The sequence below is a fragment of the Symphalangus syndactylus genome, chromosome 8 (assembly GCF_028878055.3).
Source record: "Symphalangus syndactylus isolate Jambi chromosome 8, NHGRI_mSymSyn1-v2.1_pri, whole genome shotgun sequence".
Classification (NCBI taxonomy): Eukaryota; Metazoa; Chordata; class Mammalia; order Primates; family Hylobatidae; genus Symphalangus; species Symphalangus syndactylus.
In genome coordinates this window covers 123,760,459-123,776,396 of record NC_072430.2, presented here as the reverse complement: position 1 = coordinate 123,776,396, position 15,938 = coordinate 123,760,459, and the positions used below count along the sequence as shown (strand labels likewise).

At 43.6% G+C, this 15,938-nt stretch overlaps 1 protein-coding gene across 4 annotated transcripts in view; it reads left to right on the top strand.

Annotated features, from left to right (window-relative positions):
* Positions 1 to 15,938, top strand: part of NHEJ1 (non-homologous end joining factor 1) — an 85,246-nt gene that overhangs the window by 12,881 nt on the left and 56,427 nt on the right. For all 4 annotated transcript variants that reach the window (XM_055290698.2, XM_055290697.2, XM_063645716.1 and 1 more), the window contains 2 exons: positions 715 to 853; positions 1,772 to 1,830. In XM_055290698.2, the coding sequence (XP_055146673.1) occupies positions 715 to 853; positions 1,772 to 1,830 (198 nt within the window). The remainder of the gene's footprint in view (positions 1 to 714; positions 854 to 1,771; positions 1,831 to 15,938) is intronic.

Sequence of the window (15,938 nt, the reverse complement as noted above, 5' to 3'; positions counted from 1 at the left end):
CACAGCTCACTGCAGCCTTGACCTCCTTGGCTCAAGTGATCCTCCCACCTCAGCCTCCCCAGTAGTTGGGATTACAGATGCATGCTACCGTGCCTGGCTAATGTTAAAAATTTTTTTTTGGTGGAGATGGGGTCTCACTATGTTTCTCAGGCTGCTCTTGAACTCCTGGGCTCAAGTGAGTTCCTACTTGGGCCTCCCAGAGTGCTGGGATTACAGACATGAGCCATCTCAGCTGGTGGGATCTTGTTTTTGAGAAAGAGTCTCACTCTGTCACCCAGGCTAGAATGCAGTGGTGCAATCTTGGCTCACTGCAACGTCTGCCTCCTGGGTTCAAACGATTCTTGTGCCTCAGCCTCTCGAGTGGCTGGGATTACAAGCGCCTGCCACCACGCCCAGTTAATTTTTGTACTTTTAGTAGAGATAGTGTTTGGCCATGTTGGCCGTGCTTGTGTCGAACTCCTGACCTCAAGTCTCCCACCCACCCTGGCCTCCCAAAGTGTTGGGATTACAGATGTTAGCCACTGCACCAGCCACCTTCTTAATATATTTAATTATTGTATTTGTGTTTACATTCATGTAAATGGGTTCCTTGCCTATGAAACTATAAGTTTCTGTAAGAACATTTATTTTTCAGTATTTTTTCTAGTACCTAATACCGAATTGGAAAGTACTTTGTAAGAGTCTTTTGGCTAATTGATATCTCTTCCATCAAAGGTCTCCCAACATTTGATTCGTCCTCTGATGGGCATGAGTCTGGCATTACAGTGCCAAGTGAGGGAGCTAGCAACATTACTTCATATGAAAGACCTAGAGATCCAAGACTACCAGGAGAGTGGGGCTACGCTGATTCGAGGTGAGAGGACATTCTTGGAGGAGTTGGGTGGGGAGTGTTAAAAATAGTCAAAGGGTCTTAGCAAAGAGGGAGACTCATTTGCATTAGAGAAGTGCCTCCCCCAGGATGGGTGCTGAATACTAACCAGAAACTGGAGTCTTGATATTAGGTGACTCTTTTTTGTTTGTTTGTTTTGGAGATGGAGTCTTGCTCTGTCAACTAGGCTGGAGGGTAGTGGTATGATCTCAGCTCACTGCAACTTCTGCCTCCTGGGCTCAAGCGATTCTCCTGCCTCAGCCTCCCGAGTAGCTGGGATTGTAGACGCACGCCATCACGCCTGGCTAATTTTTTTGTATTTTTAATAGAGACGGGGTTTCACCATGTTGGTCGGCTGGTCTCGAACTCCTGACCTCAAGTGATCTGCCTGCCTTGGCCTCCCAAAGTGCTGGGATTACAGGCGTGAGCCACCGTGCCTGGCCTAGGTGACACTTTTCTTCTGCCTCGAGTACCTGGCTAGAGCCCAAGTGACCAATAGAAGCTGTAACCGAGTCCAGACATGCCCTAGGCAATGGCAGGGAAAGACTTTGGAGAGGAGCCAATAGCTATACAGAATTGTACCAGAGCAACATGGACTTGGGAGTTTAGGAAGCTTCATGGCTCCAACTTCAGAATAAAAATTCAATTTGGCCTTTGTTTTTGTGGCAGGAAAAACTCCTAGAGAAGATGCTGCCACCAAACCTGCCATTTGTTGCTAATCACCCTCTCCCACTACTGTTTGCCCACATGCTCTCAGCCCTTCTTCTCCCACTGAACTAGGTGTCTCTGCATGATACACCTTCCTCCTCTTTCCTAAGTAGCCCTGTTCTGTTCCCTTTCCATCAGGTAAGAAACTCATCCTATATGACTCATATTTCTTTTTTCTGTTCCTTCTTATTACAGATCGATTGAAGACAGAACCATTTGAAGAAAATTCCTTCTTGGAACAATTTATGATAGAGGTAAGGTATTTGTTATTTTCTTGTGTGTCTTTGCCCTACTTCCTCTTTCCAGGTGCCTGAGTGGCCACTTGTGTTTTGGGTGTTAGGTGGCTTGTGTGGTTGGAATGCCCTTTGTCCAAAAAAATTGCCCATAGAAAGTCTGATAAGGCTTGAGATGTACTTAGGGAGGATGAGGGAAAAAACAGGGAAAGAATGTAAGAGGCGGAAGTGGGCTGATTGATATTTATAAAACATCTCTGTTAAAGTACCAGGGATTTCATTTGGAATTCTCTAACCTTGGAAAGGTTGGTTGACCAGTTATTAAATTTTTGCTTGTTGAGATCTGGTCATAAGCTCTGGACTGTGGAGCAGAAGGGTAGGCATCATTACTTGTCTAGGCCCTTTCAGGATCCAGCAGGACAGGAAGGTAAAAAGCTTAGGGCTACCATTTGGGGGCTGTCTTGTGGGCACAGTAGGTTGTGGAAAATCACAGTGTTTATACAAGGGGACTGGCAAAGGAATGAATGGGGAGAAGATAATTGTGGCCTGTCAGAAGCTCCTGCCTAGGTTTCCCTTCTAAGGATTGAGCTCAGCCAAAAGAAACATCTATTAAATGCCAAATAGGGAAAGTATTAATAATAGTGACCTTTGATAATGCCAGTCAATATTGATCTTCTCCTTCTCTCCTTCCTCTGTGACTTGTTGGTTGTACAGTTAGTACCTTAGTATTATTGCCCCATTTTCTTTTTTCTTTTTTTGAGATGGAGTTTCACTCCTGTTGTCCAGGCTGGAGTGCAGTGGTGCGATCTCGGCTCACAGCAACCTCCGCCTCCCGGGTTCAAGCGATTATCCTGCCTCAACCTCCTGAGTAGCTGGGATTACAGGCATGTGCCACCACACCCAGCTAATTTTGTATTTTTAGTAGAGATGGGATTTCTCCATGTTGGTCAGGCTGGGCTGGAACTCCCGACCTCAGGTGACCACCCGCCTCGGCCTCCCAAAGTGCTGGGATTACAAGTGTGAGCCACTGCGCCTGGCTTATTGCCCCATTTTCTAATTATGTATGTTACCCAAGTTGGTACTTTATCATGTAAGTAAACAATGCTATTATAATATGGTATTATGTATAGATTATTTGTATTTCTTTATTGTCTTATAGATTAATTTGTAAGCTCTTTGTGGACAGGGTCTGTGTCCCATACCTCTTTTGTTTTTTTTTTTTGTTTTTTGTTTTTTTTTTTTTGAGACGGAGTCTCGCTCTGTCACCCAGGCTGGAGTGCAGTGGCGCAATCTCGGCTCACTGCAAGCTCCGCTTCCTGGGTTCACACCATTCTCCTGCCTCAGCCTCTCCGAGTAGCTGGGACTACAGGCGCCCGCCACCACGCCTGGCTAATTTTTTTGTATTTTTAGTAGAGACGGGGTTTCACCGTGGTCTCGATCTCCTGACCTCGTGATCCGCCCGCCTCGGCCTCCCAAAGTGCTGGGATTACAAGCGTGAGCCACCGCTCCCAGCCCCCATACCTCTTTTGAACCCTAAATTAGCACTTTTTAAAGGGCTAGGCATAAAGCAGGTATTCTTTATTTGGAACCTCCCATTCTGCCTCTGTGCATTGACTGAGCTACAATGCTTGGGGTCTAAACACTAAAAGCAAAAAATGTGAGGTAGGTGCTCAGTCCAGGTACTGAAGCAATTGTAAGTCTGGAGAAGAAGGAAAACTTGTATTGCTAAGTCCTGAAGGAGAAAAGGTTTCAAGTCTTTTTTGTTGTTGTTGTTGTTTTTGAAACAAAGCCTCACTTGCTCTGTCACCCAGACTGGAGTGCCATGGCACAATCTTGGCTCACTGCAACCTCCCTTTCCCAGGTTCAAGCAATTTTCCTGCCTCAGCCTCCCAAGTAGCTGGGATTACAGGTGCGTGCCACCACACCCAGCTAATTTTTGTATTTTTAGTAGAAACAGGGTTTTGCCATGTTGATCAGGCTGGTCTTGAACTCCTGGCCTCAAGTGATCCACCCTCCTTGACCTCCCAAAGTCCTGGGATTATAGATGTGAGCCATCATGCCCAGCCTAGAAAAGGTTTCAAGTTTTTATGGGTAAAGAGAGACCATTAAACCTAAACTTGTGACTGAGAGAGATTTCTTAGGCCATTTTTCTCTTAGATAGCTTCCCCTGTCTATAAGTTTAGGTATCAAGGCTGGGGATAACATACTGGTTCCCTGCCTCATTCCCTTAGTTAAACAGTGCAAGGCTTGTTCTTAGCTCAGTAGAGAGGTCTCTTCCTGATCTAGTTCCTGCATACCTATCCAGCTTGACTTCTTGACATTTTTCTCTATGTACTTTATGCCTTAGCTATATGGAATGACTTTTAATTTCCCCCAGTGCTGTTTCATCTTATCTTTAGATACACGTTCTTCCCATGATCTAGAATGTCCAATGTTCTGGCCTTATTAATCTTCTAGATGTCAGCTTCACTTTGTTTGGGAGACCTTTCTGTACTCTGCTTGTAAAAACTATTCTTCTTCCCTGCTACTATAGTACCTTGGATTATACCTCTGTTTTACCACTTGTAACACTGTAATATTACTGTTTGTATGCCTGCAAGACTATGGCTTTCTCCTCCACTGATCTGTGGACTCTCTGAGGCAAGGACCATGCTGAATGCATTTCTATATCCCCAGCACTGTGCGTGCTGCCTACAGGTTAAGTCTTCAATAAGTTTGGATTAATATTTTGATAAGTCTGTGCTAGGGGGATTTTATACAAATTATGACATTGTGGCCTGTGGATACAGTGTTGCTTTTTTTTGGCTGGAGTGCAGTGGGGTGATCTCGGCTCACTGTAATCTCTGCCTCCCGGGTTCAAGAGATTCTTGTGCCTCAGCCTCCTGAGTAGCTGGGATTACAGGTATGCGCCACCACACCTGGCTAATTTTTGTAGTTTTAGTAGAGACAGGGTTTTACCATGTTGGCCAGGCTGGTTTTGAATGCCTGGCCTCATGTGGTCTGCCCACCTTGGCCTCTCAAAGTGCTGAGATTACAAGCGTGAGCCACTGCACCTGGCTTAGTGTTGCTTACTAGACCTATATTTGGGGTCTTCGGTTATTCTCATGGCTCATTTTGCAGCTTTGGATAAATCACTTCTCATTTGTAAAATTAGAGGCTCATCATTTTCATACTATGGGGTTGGGAGGAGCCCTGCGGAATTGAATGAGAAAGCATATAGAATTTAGGTGGCAGCACAGGAAGAGTATCAGTGTTTTGGAACCAGCTACTTCAAGAATACTGGTCCTGTAGGTTCTGGGTGGATCAACCTTATAGACTTGTAGAATTTTATTATATCTGGAAAGGAAGTGAGAGGTAGTTGTAGTTACAGCTTTCTATTTTATAGATGAAGAAGTTGAGCCTCAGAGAGGTTAAGTGACTTGCCTAAGGTCATATAGCTGTAGCTTTATGTTTAGGACTTCCCACATTTCTTGACACATAGTCTAGGATTATCCCTGTTTTGTTTTGCTGCTTTAACTGGTTGTACACACCAGTTAGGGGAGACATAAGGGCTGGGGTAATATGGAATTCTTGTGACCTCTGGGGTCATTGCACTGTCCTCAGAATGTCCTGTATAGCTGCTAGAACTGAAAGGTTTCCTACTGGGGCTGTAGAACTTATGACTACTGCATCTTTTTAGTTACTCTGCTTGCCCGGGGTCCTACAAACAGGACACAGAAGGGTCATGGGGTCACCCAAGACTGAACTGAAAGGATGTGCCATCAAAATAAGCAAGATGGAATAGGAAGATAAACAAACCAGGGAGAGAGCTCTGGATGAAGGCGCAGGGGGGCCAGGGCTGCTGTCAGAGGGCCATGCGGTCATTGCCTGGGGTCAGTTTTTAAAATTCTCATTGGGATTATTACTAGGCAAGAGGCTATAGACAATAAGGCACAGGGGGCAGTAGGCCAGGCAGGTGGCTAGGATACTAAGGCTCGGGAAAATAAGAATTGAACAGGGGTTACTTCTCCCTATTTGGTCCTTTTGTTTTTCCACTCTGTCTAAGAGCCTCTGATTTCTCAATTCTGGGGAACCCAAGGAGCCAATTGATAGTGGCCTAACTAGAGGGGGATGCTGAAAATATTGACTCAAGTCAAGGCTGCGTGGGGTGCCTGTTGGCATGATCTTCATGGAGGCCAAGAACCCTATATAGGGCATTTTGTAGGACTGGGGGTTGAGAGGCATCTTTAGGAGTGAAAGAAGAGTCAGGAACTTAGGGACTGTTGTTACACGGCAGTAGGAACTGTATGAAAAAGGAAGTTTAGGATGACTGGGCAGAGCCCACTCTCAGTCTAGTCCACTGGAGGGAGTTCCATCCCCTGGCCCTGTCCATGCCTCGCTCTCTCCATCTGGTTGCCATCAGGCTGTGTGGCTGCTGGCGGGCTCTTTATTTATTTATCCCAGTGTAATGGGGTGAGGAGGGAGCTGGCCTAAGGCTGGCATTCCAAGGCCATGCCACTGAGCCACAGGCGGTTTGCATGGGTGTGTGAGTCACTGGGGCTGCATGCTGCTCAAACCAGACGCGGCCAGGCTCAGGGACAGCAGGCAGCCCAAAATAGAGCCCCGCCCTCTACAGCTGGCAACCCCTGGCTAGGAATCAGCCCTTGACACCAAAACCTGGGCAGTTGCATGAAGTTGGCTTCCTTTGGTAGGGGTCCCTTAGCAGAGATGGAGATTTTGCAGTTCTCTCCTTCTCTTCTCTTCTCTTCTCTTCTCTTCTCTTCTCTTCTCTTCTCTTCTCGTTTTCTCTGCAGTCGTTCTTACTGCTGCATTCTGAATGCTTTATAAGTCTTAATCTGTTCAGTATAATACCTTAGCTAAGAAATTAGGGGGCTATAGTTAACATTGATTTGACTTAGCATCCTAAATGCAGCCGTGGTTGTTATATTCTGCCTAGTTTTAGTTACTGTCTTCAGCTCCTGTCTGGTTGCAGCCTGATTCTAGAGCAGATGCTTTAAGCTATGAAGATAGTCACTGCTGCTTTTATGAAGCTAGAGCTTATATCGCCTGGGGAAGATGGGCAATGCTTTAACTTGAAAATTGCCATCCTGTTAAGCTTGTTGACACTTCTACTTGGTTTCTTTGGCTGGCTCTCCATCTTCTGCCTGCCTCTTAAAGGTTAGTGTTTCCCAGGATCAGGTCCCTGATCCTCTGACACTTCACTTTCCTTCCTCTGGGTCGTCTCATCTAGACCCCAGTGTCAACTATTGTTGGTACATCACCGAATACCAATTTTATATCTCCACTGAGTTTTAGGTCCATATTTCTTTCTGCATATTTGGCATTTCCACCTGGATGTCCCACATAAAGCACATCCTAAACATGTCCAAAATGACTTATCTACTCCCCCAGACTATTTCTCTTATATTCCTTATCTTGGGGAATTATACCATCATCTGTTCGGTTTTCTAAGCTAGAAATTTTGGAGTCACCCACTTTCCTCTTTGTCCTTACTTTCAAAGCCTAATTTATTGACCGTCTTTTGAATCTGCCTATCTTCTCTATTCCAGCTCCTGTTGTCTGAAATTAGCCATTTTTCTCTCCCTTTTCCCCCACTCCCCCCTGCCTTTGTTTTTTGAGACCAAGTCTCACTCTGTTGCCCAGGCTGGAGTGCAGTGGCATGATCTCGGCTTACTGTAACCTCTGCCTCCTGGGTTCAAGCGATTCTCATGCCTCAGCCTCCTAAGTAGCTGGGACTACAGGTTTGAGCCACCACGCCTGGCTAATTTTTGTATTTTTTGTAGAGATGGAGTTTCACCATGTTGGCCAGGCTGGTCTTGAACTCCCGACCTCAGGTGATCCACCTGCCTTGGCCTCCCAAAGTGTTGGGATTACAGGTGTGAGCCACTGTTCCTGGCCTTTCTGTCCCTTTTTTGGCTTGACCATGCAACAGCCTCCTAACTTGTCTCCTGGTCAGTTCTTATTCCCCTGCAGTTGAACTTATAGTTTTGTCAGAGTGATGTCTTTGAAACCGAAACTTGATTATGACACTTTTTTGCTTAGAGTCCTTTAGTGGCTCCCAGTTTCCTACAGGATAAAGTTCAAACTCCTTGCACGCCACACATGATCATTTATGATTTGATCCTGTTGACGTCTTCAGCCTGCTCCCCTGGCATTCCACTATAGCACCTTTAAATACCACCTTGTGGATGAATCCCACATTTATTCTTCACTGTCGGTCTTACCCTGAAACTCCAGACTGCTTGTTCAACATTTTCATGAAGAAGTCTAAAAAATATCTTAAATTCAGCACATCCAAAATTGAACTTCCAGTCGTATGCCCAGATTTGCTTTTCCAAAAACCCCCTCCCATCTAAGTTGATGGAAGTTTCATTCTTTCACTTTTAGTTGGGTGAAAAAACCTTGGAGTCATCCTGACTGCTGTCCTCCCACTTCCTACAGCCAGTCCATCAGGAAATCCTGTTGGCTCTACCTTAAAACTATGCCCATAATCTCACCTCTGCTGCTACCGTACTGGAGCCACCATCATCTCCTACCTGCATTATGGCAAAAGCCTCCTTATTTGTATCCTGCAGCTACTCCTACCCCCTTCTGGCCTATTATCAACAAAGCAGTCTTGTTAAGTTACAAGGCATATCATGATATTCTTCTGCTCAAAGCCCTTCACTGGCTTAACACTTCATGTATAGAGTAAAATCCAAAGACTTTACCATGGCCTATAAAACTCTATATGATCTTATAGAACTCTCTTACCTTTCTGACCTCATCTCCTACAACTGTCTCCCTCATTCACTCCACCGCAGCCACACTGGCCTCTTGCTGTTTTTCTAACACTCTAAGCATACCCTGCCTTTAGGCCTTTACATTGGCTGTTCCCGCTGCCTGGAATGTTCTTTCTTCAGATATTTGTGTGGCCAACTTCCTCACTTCCTTTAAGTCTGTGTTAGTTATCCATTGCTGTGTAACAAATTGTCCCAAAATGTAATGGCTTAAAATAACAGGCTGGGCGCGGTGGCTCACGTCTGTTATCGCAGCACTTTGGGAGGCTGAGGCAGGTGGATCACGAGGTCAGGAAATCAAGACCATCCTGGCTAACACGGTGAAACCCTGTCTCTAATAAAAATACAAAAAATTAGCCAGGCTTGGTGGCAGGCGCCTGTAGTTCCAGCTACTTGGGAGGCTGAAGCCGGAGAATGGCGTGAACCCGGGAGGTCTCAGAGCTTACAGTGAGCCGAGATCGTGCCCCTGCACTCCAGCCTGGGCGAAAGAGTGAGACTCTGTCTCAGAAAATGAAAACAAAAGCAAAAACAAAAACCCAAAAAAACCCCAAAACACATTTATTATCTTTCATGGTTTCTGAGAGTCAGGAATCTGGGAGCAGCTTAGTGGGTGTGATTCTGGCTCAGTGTCTCTCATGAAGTTGCAGTCAATATGTCAGCTGGTAATGCAGTCATTGTAAGATCTGGATAATTCATATCCAAGCTTTCTCATGTGGCTATTGGCAGAAGGTGCCATTTCTTGCCATGTGGCCTGTCCATAGGGCTACTCAGAGGACCTGGTTTCCTCCAGAGCCAGTGATCCAAGAGACAAAGACCAAGGCCAGGTGTGGTGGCTCATGCCTGTAATCCCAGCACTTTCAGAGGCTGAGGCGGGCAGATCACCTGAGGTCAGGAGTTCAAGACCAGCCTGGCCAACATGGTGAAACTCTGTCTATACTAAAAATACAAAAATTAGCTGGACGTGTTGGCATGCACCTGTAATACCAGCTACTCAGGGAGCTGAGGTGGGAGAATTGCTTGAACCCGGGAAGCAGAGGTTGCAGTGAGCTGAGATCACGCCACTGCACTCCAGCCTGGGCAACAGAATGAGACTCTGTCTCAAAAAAAAAAAAAAAAGAAAAAGAAAAGAAAATGAGAAATGAAACCAAGACCAAATGGACCTGCAGTCCTTTTATAACCTAATTTCAGAAGTTACATTCTATCACTGTCTCACTGTATTCTTTTTATTAGAAATGAGTCACTAAGTCTAGGTCACACTTCAGTGGAAGGTAATTAATTAAACTTCACCTCTTAAGGGGAGCTGTGTCAAAGAATTTGGAGACATATCTACATAGACTACATTCATCTACATGGACTACAACAATGTCTTTCTTCAAATGTTACCTTCCCAATAGAGTTTACCCTGACTACTCATTTAAAGTTGTAAGCTCCATTTCTCCCCCCTGCACCTTAGCACTCCCATTTCATCTTACCATCCTCTACTTTTTATTTTTTCCATAGCACCTAGTTTCCAACATATTGCCATAAAATTTACTTATTTTTATTATACTTATTGTTTATGGTCTATCTCCTGTCTGTTAGAATGTAAGCTCAACAAGGACAAAGATGTATGTTTTGTGCACTGGTCTAGCCTAAGTCCTAGAACAGTGCCTCCACACATAGTAGGCACTCTGTGAGTATTTGTTGAATAGATGAAGGAATCATATCTTCCTACTCTTTTTTATTTTCCTCGTCTTATGAATAGGCCATCAAATAATCACCTGTTGGTAGCCTTAGACATAGGCAGCCTTACATGTAAATAGATGAGTAGCCTATATTCCCATTCTACTACCTGCCTTATTTCTTTGACATTTATGTTTTCTGAAAGGCAGTCCCAACTTTGGGATGAAGTGTATATAAACCTTGAATCTTTTATTATTGAGAAATCCGAGAACCTCTCTTTTTTTAGAGCCAGTTAAGAGACTAACACCTCAAAAGTCAAAAGAATAAGTACCTAACAAAATCCTGGAAAGAAAATTAGTCATAGAGTCACAAGGGCTCCACTTCCACAGTTAGAAGGGCTACCCTTTTACCATGTACCTGTTGTTCAATATGTAGAGCAAGCCATAGGATTCAGGGTGTTTTTCTTTTAGTGTCCATGTGGGCATTGTAAAAAAGGATAAGTCTAGATGCATGAGAATATGCTCCCTCCTATTGTGTGCATCAGTTCTCCGACCTAGAAAAACTTGCAGTTAATTCATCCTTTCAGTATTCGGTCAGGTGCACGTGAGCTGAATGAGGTTCTGTGAGCATATAAGGTATGATAATATTGCCATCAAAGAGCTTACAGTGCTTAGTGAATGATAATAAGGGCCATAGTAATGGAGTGATTAGAAAAAGCTTTCTATAAATGGCAGGACTTGAACTGGGCTTTGATTTAGGCTTTGAAAACTATGTGGAAGACATTTTAGGTGGGAAGCACGTGGGCAAAGGATGGAAAATAAGAATAAGAATGGATGAGGATTAGTAGAAAATAAAGTTAGCAAGATAATAACTTGAGGCTAAATTGTGGGGGCCTTAAATGTTGGGCTGGCAGATTAGTGTTTTATTCTGAAGGTGGTTTTCAGCTTTTTTTTTTTTTTTTTTTTTTGCTTGTAACACATTTATTTCTACATTTAGTTCAATTGTTAACAACTGTCATTATATGCTGTGATTCCCAAGCGGGGACACATCTCCTAGGAAGGAGATGGGGCACATTCTCCTTGCACTTATTAATTACTGTTGCAGATAGTGGGAAGCCATTGAAAGTTTTGACTGGAGAATTGACATATGAAGGTGATCTTTAGGAAGATTAGGCTCTTGGTCATATGCTTATGTGATTTGAAGAATAGTGATGCCATTGATAGACTAGGAAGATCATGGGTGGGGTCGGTTTAACCGTGGGCATATAAAAGAATGGTTTTCCTTACTGAAAATATGAATGTACTAGTATTTGAGCTCTGGAATGAAAATCTCCAGGGAGGAAGGTATGGCTGTGCATGTTTCTCAACTATATTTTTTTTCTGAATTTCACCTTCTCTTTGGGGTTTTCTCACTGTGAATCCTGTAGTGACTGGGGGCACCACTTCTTTTTTTTTTTTTTTCTCAAAAAGAGCTAAAAAGACCTCTTTATTTTCCTTTTGCAAAGGTTTATAAGGGCTTATGTTTTCAAAAGGAAATTTATTAAAAATTTTAAAGTAATTTTTTAAAAAAATTGTTAAAATTTCGAGAGAGAAAAAAAGGAAATCAATATAGAAAATACAAATGGGGCCGGGTGTGGTGGCTCAGGTCTGTAATCCCAGCACTTTGGGAGGCTGAGGCGGGCAGATCAGTTGAGGTCAGGAGTTTGAGATCAGCCTGGCCAACATGGCAAAACCCCATCTGTACTAAAAATAAGAAAACTAGCTGGGTGCAATGGTGGGTGCCTGTAATCCCAGCTACTCGGGAGGCTGAAGTAGGAGAATCGCTTGAATCTGGGAGGCGGAGGTTGCAGTGAGCCGAGATTGTGCCACTGCACTCCAGCCTGGGCAACAGAGCAAGACTCCATCGCAAAGAAACAAACAAATCAAGAAACCAAGTAGGGGCTAGGTGTGGTGGCTCATGCCTATAATCCTAACAGTTTGGGAGGCTGAAGTGGGTGGATCACCAGAGGTCAGGAGTTCGAGACCAGCCTGGCTAACATGGAGAAACTCCATCTCTACTAAAAATACAAAAATTAGCTGGGCTTGGTGGCACAGGCCTGTGATCCCAGCTACTTGGGAGACTGAGGCAGGAGAATCACTTGAACTCTGGAGGCTGAGGTTACAGTGAGCTGAGATTGCATCACTGCACTCCAGCCTAAGCAACAAAGTGAGACCTTGTCTCAAAAAAAAAAAAAAAAAAAACCAAGTGGGAATACATTATGAGAAAGACACTGTCTCAAAAAAAGAAAGAAAGAGTACAAAGGGGGTAAAAATTATCCATTTTGGGTTTCTGATTCTAAGAATCCCAATAGCAAAGGAGTTTCCCATATCTCAAATTCTCTTATCCTAAAAAATCTCAAAACCAGATATTACAAAATCAGATATCTACAGGGGCCAGTCATATTATATAAACATGGATATCAGGCTGCATAGAAGACAATAGAGAGTTGTAGGGGCCTGTGGAAAATGAAATCATGCATGTCCCTGTATCTAGACCCGGATAGGCTAGCACAGTTTAACAGACTCCGCTCCAGGGGGTTGTATATCTTACTTCACTCAAAGGAAGTTACCAACTCTGCCAAAATGAAAACTATTTTTTCTTCTGTTTTCCTCCACCAAATCCACCATTAGTCTCTCATTTGGTTTATTTATTTATTTATTTATTTATTTATTTATTTGTTTTCTAATAGAGACAGGATCTCACTACGTAGCCGAGGGCTGGTCTTGAACTCCTGGGCTTAAGCAGTTTGCCTGCCACAGCCTCCCAAAGTGCTGGGATTAAAGGCATGAGCCACACTTACTTGCTTTAAATCTCCAGTCTAAGAAATCCATTTGGTTCAGTTTTGATTTGTGAGGCAGTGATGATTGATGTTTGATGTCTTACTTCTTTTCTTTTGAGAGGGAATCTCACTCTGTCCTCTAGGCTGGAGTGCAGTGGGGTGATCTCAGCTCACTGCAACCTCCGCCTCCTGGGTTCAAGCCATTCTCCTGCCTCAGCCTCCTGAATTGCTAGTATTACAGGCACCTGCCACCACGCCTGGCTAAATTTTTTGTATTTTTAGTAGAGACAAGGTTTCACCATGTTGGCCAGGCTGGTCTCAAACTCCTGACCTTGAGTGAACCGCCCACCTCGGCCTCCCAAAGTGCTGGGATTACAGGCATGAGCCGCTGTGCCCGGCCTTGATGTGTTACTTCTGACAAATACCTAGCCCTTTTGGGCCTAACCTATAAGCTTCATGTACCTCCAGAGCTTTTTGTGAAGATTTACACAGTTGAGTCTCCCTCCTCTTCCCCCTAGTAGAAGAAGGGTTTCATAAAAATCCATTTGTTACAGTATGGTAATTTAACAATGCCTTAGCCTGTTTTTTACAAAATCAATGGCTTATTTGTAATTAGAGTTAATTTAAAAACATAAGATGAAGATCTTTTTCACATACATGTTGAATTTTTTTTTTTTTTATTATTGAGACGGAGTTTCACTCTTGTTGCCCGGCTGGAGTGCAATGGCGCGATGCTGGCTCACTGCAACCTCCGCCTTTCGGTTTCAAGCAATTCTTCTGCCTCAGCATCCCGAGTAGCTGGGATTACAGGAGCCCACCACACCACACCCGGCTAATTTTTGTATTTTTAGTAGAGGCGGGGTTTCACCATGTTGGCCAGGCTGTTCTCGAACTCCTGACCTTGTGATCCACCCACCTCGGCCTCCCAAAGTGCTGGGATTACAGGCGTGAGTCACCGTGCCCGGCTGCATTTTGAATTTAAATTGATTATGGGACATACAAGTGAGAATGCCTAGCAAAGAGTTGAAAAACTAGGGTTGAAGCTCAGGTCGAAAAAAAGGGTCTACAGAAAATAGATTTGAGAATCTTCTACAAAGAAATGATATTTGATGCCATGAGAATGGATGGATCTTTAGCTGGGAGGAGTATGGAAAAAAGAACAAAGGCCCAAAGATTGAGATATGGGGAACAGTCATAACTGGAAGGAGTAATAGCCAGTGATGGAAATGTCAGACAGAAAGATAATCAGAATAGCATAGTAGATTAGCCAAGAAAGGGTAACTAACAAATATAAAGCCTGTACTCTGTGTGTGCTAGACACAGGTGCTTTATCTAAGTTATAACTTAATCCTTACAACAAACCTATGAGCTAGGTGATATCTTCACGTGAAGGATAAAGAAGCAGAGGCTCAGTGGTGAACTAATTTGCCTAAGGCCATTCCGTTGATTTACCCATATTTGTCTTGACTCAAATCCCGTGCTATTTCCATCACCAAGGATGGCCACAGTCATTTGCAGGAGAGAGGCCAAAGAGAAGGAGTAACTGACTGACAGAGGAAAGGCCATTAGGCAATTCATGGTCTTGGGCAATAACAGAAGAAAGCTGGCTGTTAAAGAACAATCAATGGATAAGGCAATGGAGACAATGAGTGTAGAACTCTTCACCAGAGAAGTTTCACAATGAGAAGGAAATAAATGAGAGATAGCTGGAGAGCTAGAAGTAGTTTAAACGAAATAAGATGGAAAGATGCATATGTGTTTGAAGGCAAAGGAGAAACCAGCGGAAAAGGAAAAACTTATGCCGATGAAGGGAAAGGAATGGTGTGGAAGCAGGGACCTGTGGAGTTGAGCCAAGTGGAAGCATTAGTTCTTTCTCTGGGATTTGTGGATGGCATGAAGGGATAGGTGACATTTTGAAGATAGATTAGTAGATTTCTGCATACTTCCAGCTTCTTTCCCCCAGGAGATGCAGCCTTTTCATCCAATAATTTTTAAAGTCTTTTCTAAGGGCATTTAATTTCCCTGACTTAAAAAGAGAGTCAGATGGTTACAATGACCTTTCTGTTATGACAGAAATAGTGAAAGGGACAGAAGTGAAAGCACAAGCTATATTATTTTCCTCTTCTGAACTCTCAATGCTTTCTCTTTCCTGTGTCACTTATCACTTTTGCCTTGTATTCTAAGAATTGCTTACTTATCTCCCTGTTAGCTTACAGAGTTCTTAAGAGCAGAACTGTCTTGCTCATTTTGTTTCTTCTTCTAACTCTACCTCAGGGCCTTGGAGATAGGAGTACCTGGTTGTAGCCTTTTTAAATGTCGTGGCATGAGAGGACTCTCTCACATTGGGACATGTTGCCTCTGGTTGTAGAAATTAGGAGAAAACAAAGATCAAACAACTGACCTCTAAGTTTTACCTGGTCTGTTGGCTTCATAATTTTAGCCGTATACCCAGAGCGTTCTCTTACATCCTTCACTTACAGGTGATACTTCTTTTGCATAGTGGGCCACATTGAAAAGTGAGAGTTCTCTAAAGGCTGAGTCCTGTAGGTTAGCAGCTTAGCTGTCCAGTATTTAGGAAATGAGACCAGGATTCACGGGCATCCTTGTTATCTTCCATAAGGAAATTGTGAAGGGAGAAATTGCCAGAAGGTCCCAGAAGAATTTTTTTCATTCAGTGTGGGAGATCTTTGGTCTATTTGTTTTTCTATTTAGAAGTTTAAACTCCTTGTGGACAGTACTTATTAAGCCCATTGAAGATACGAAACTTGATGGAATTATACTGAAAAGTTAAAACATGTTTGCTGCCCTTAAAAAATGGACTTTTGATAGAGATTAAACTGCTTGAATTTACATATCTACAAAGAATATTC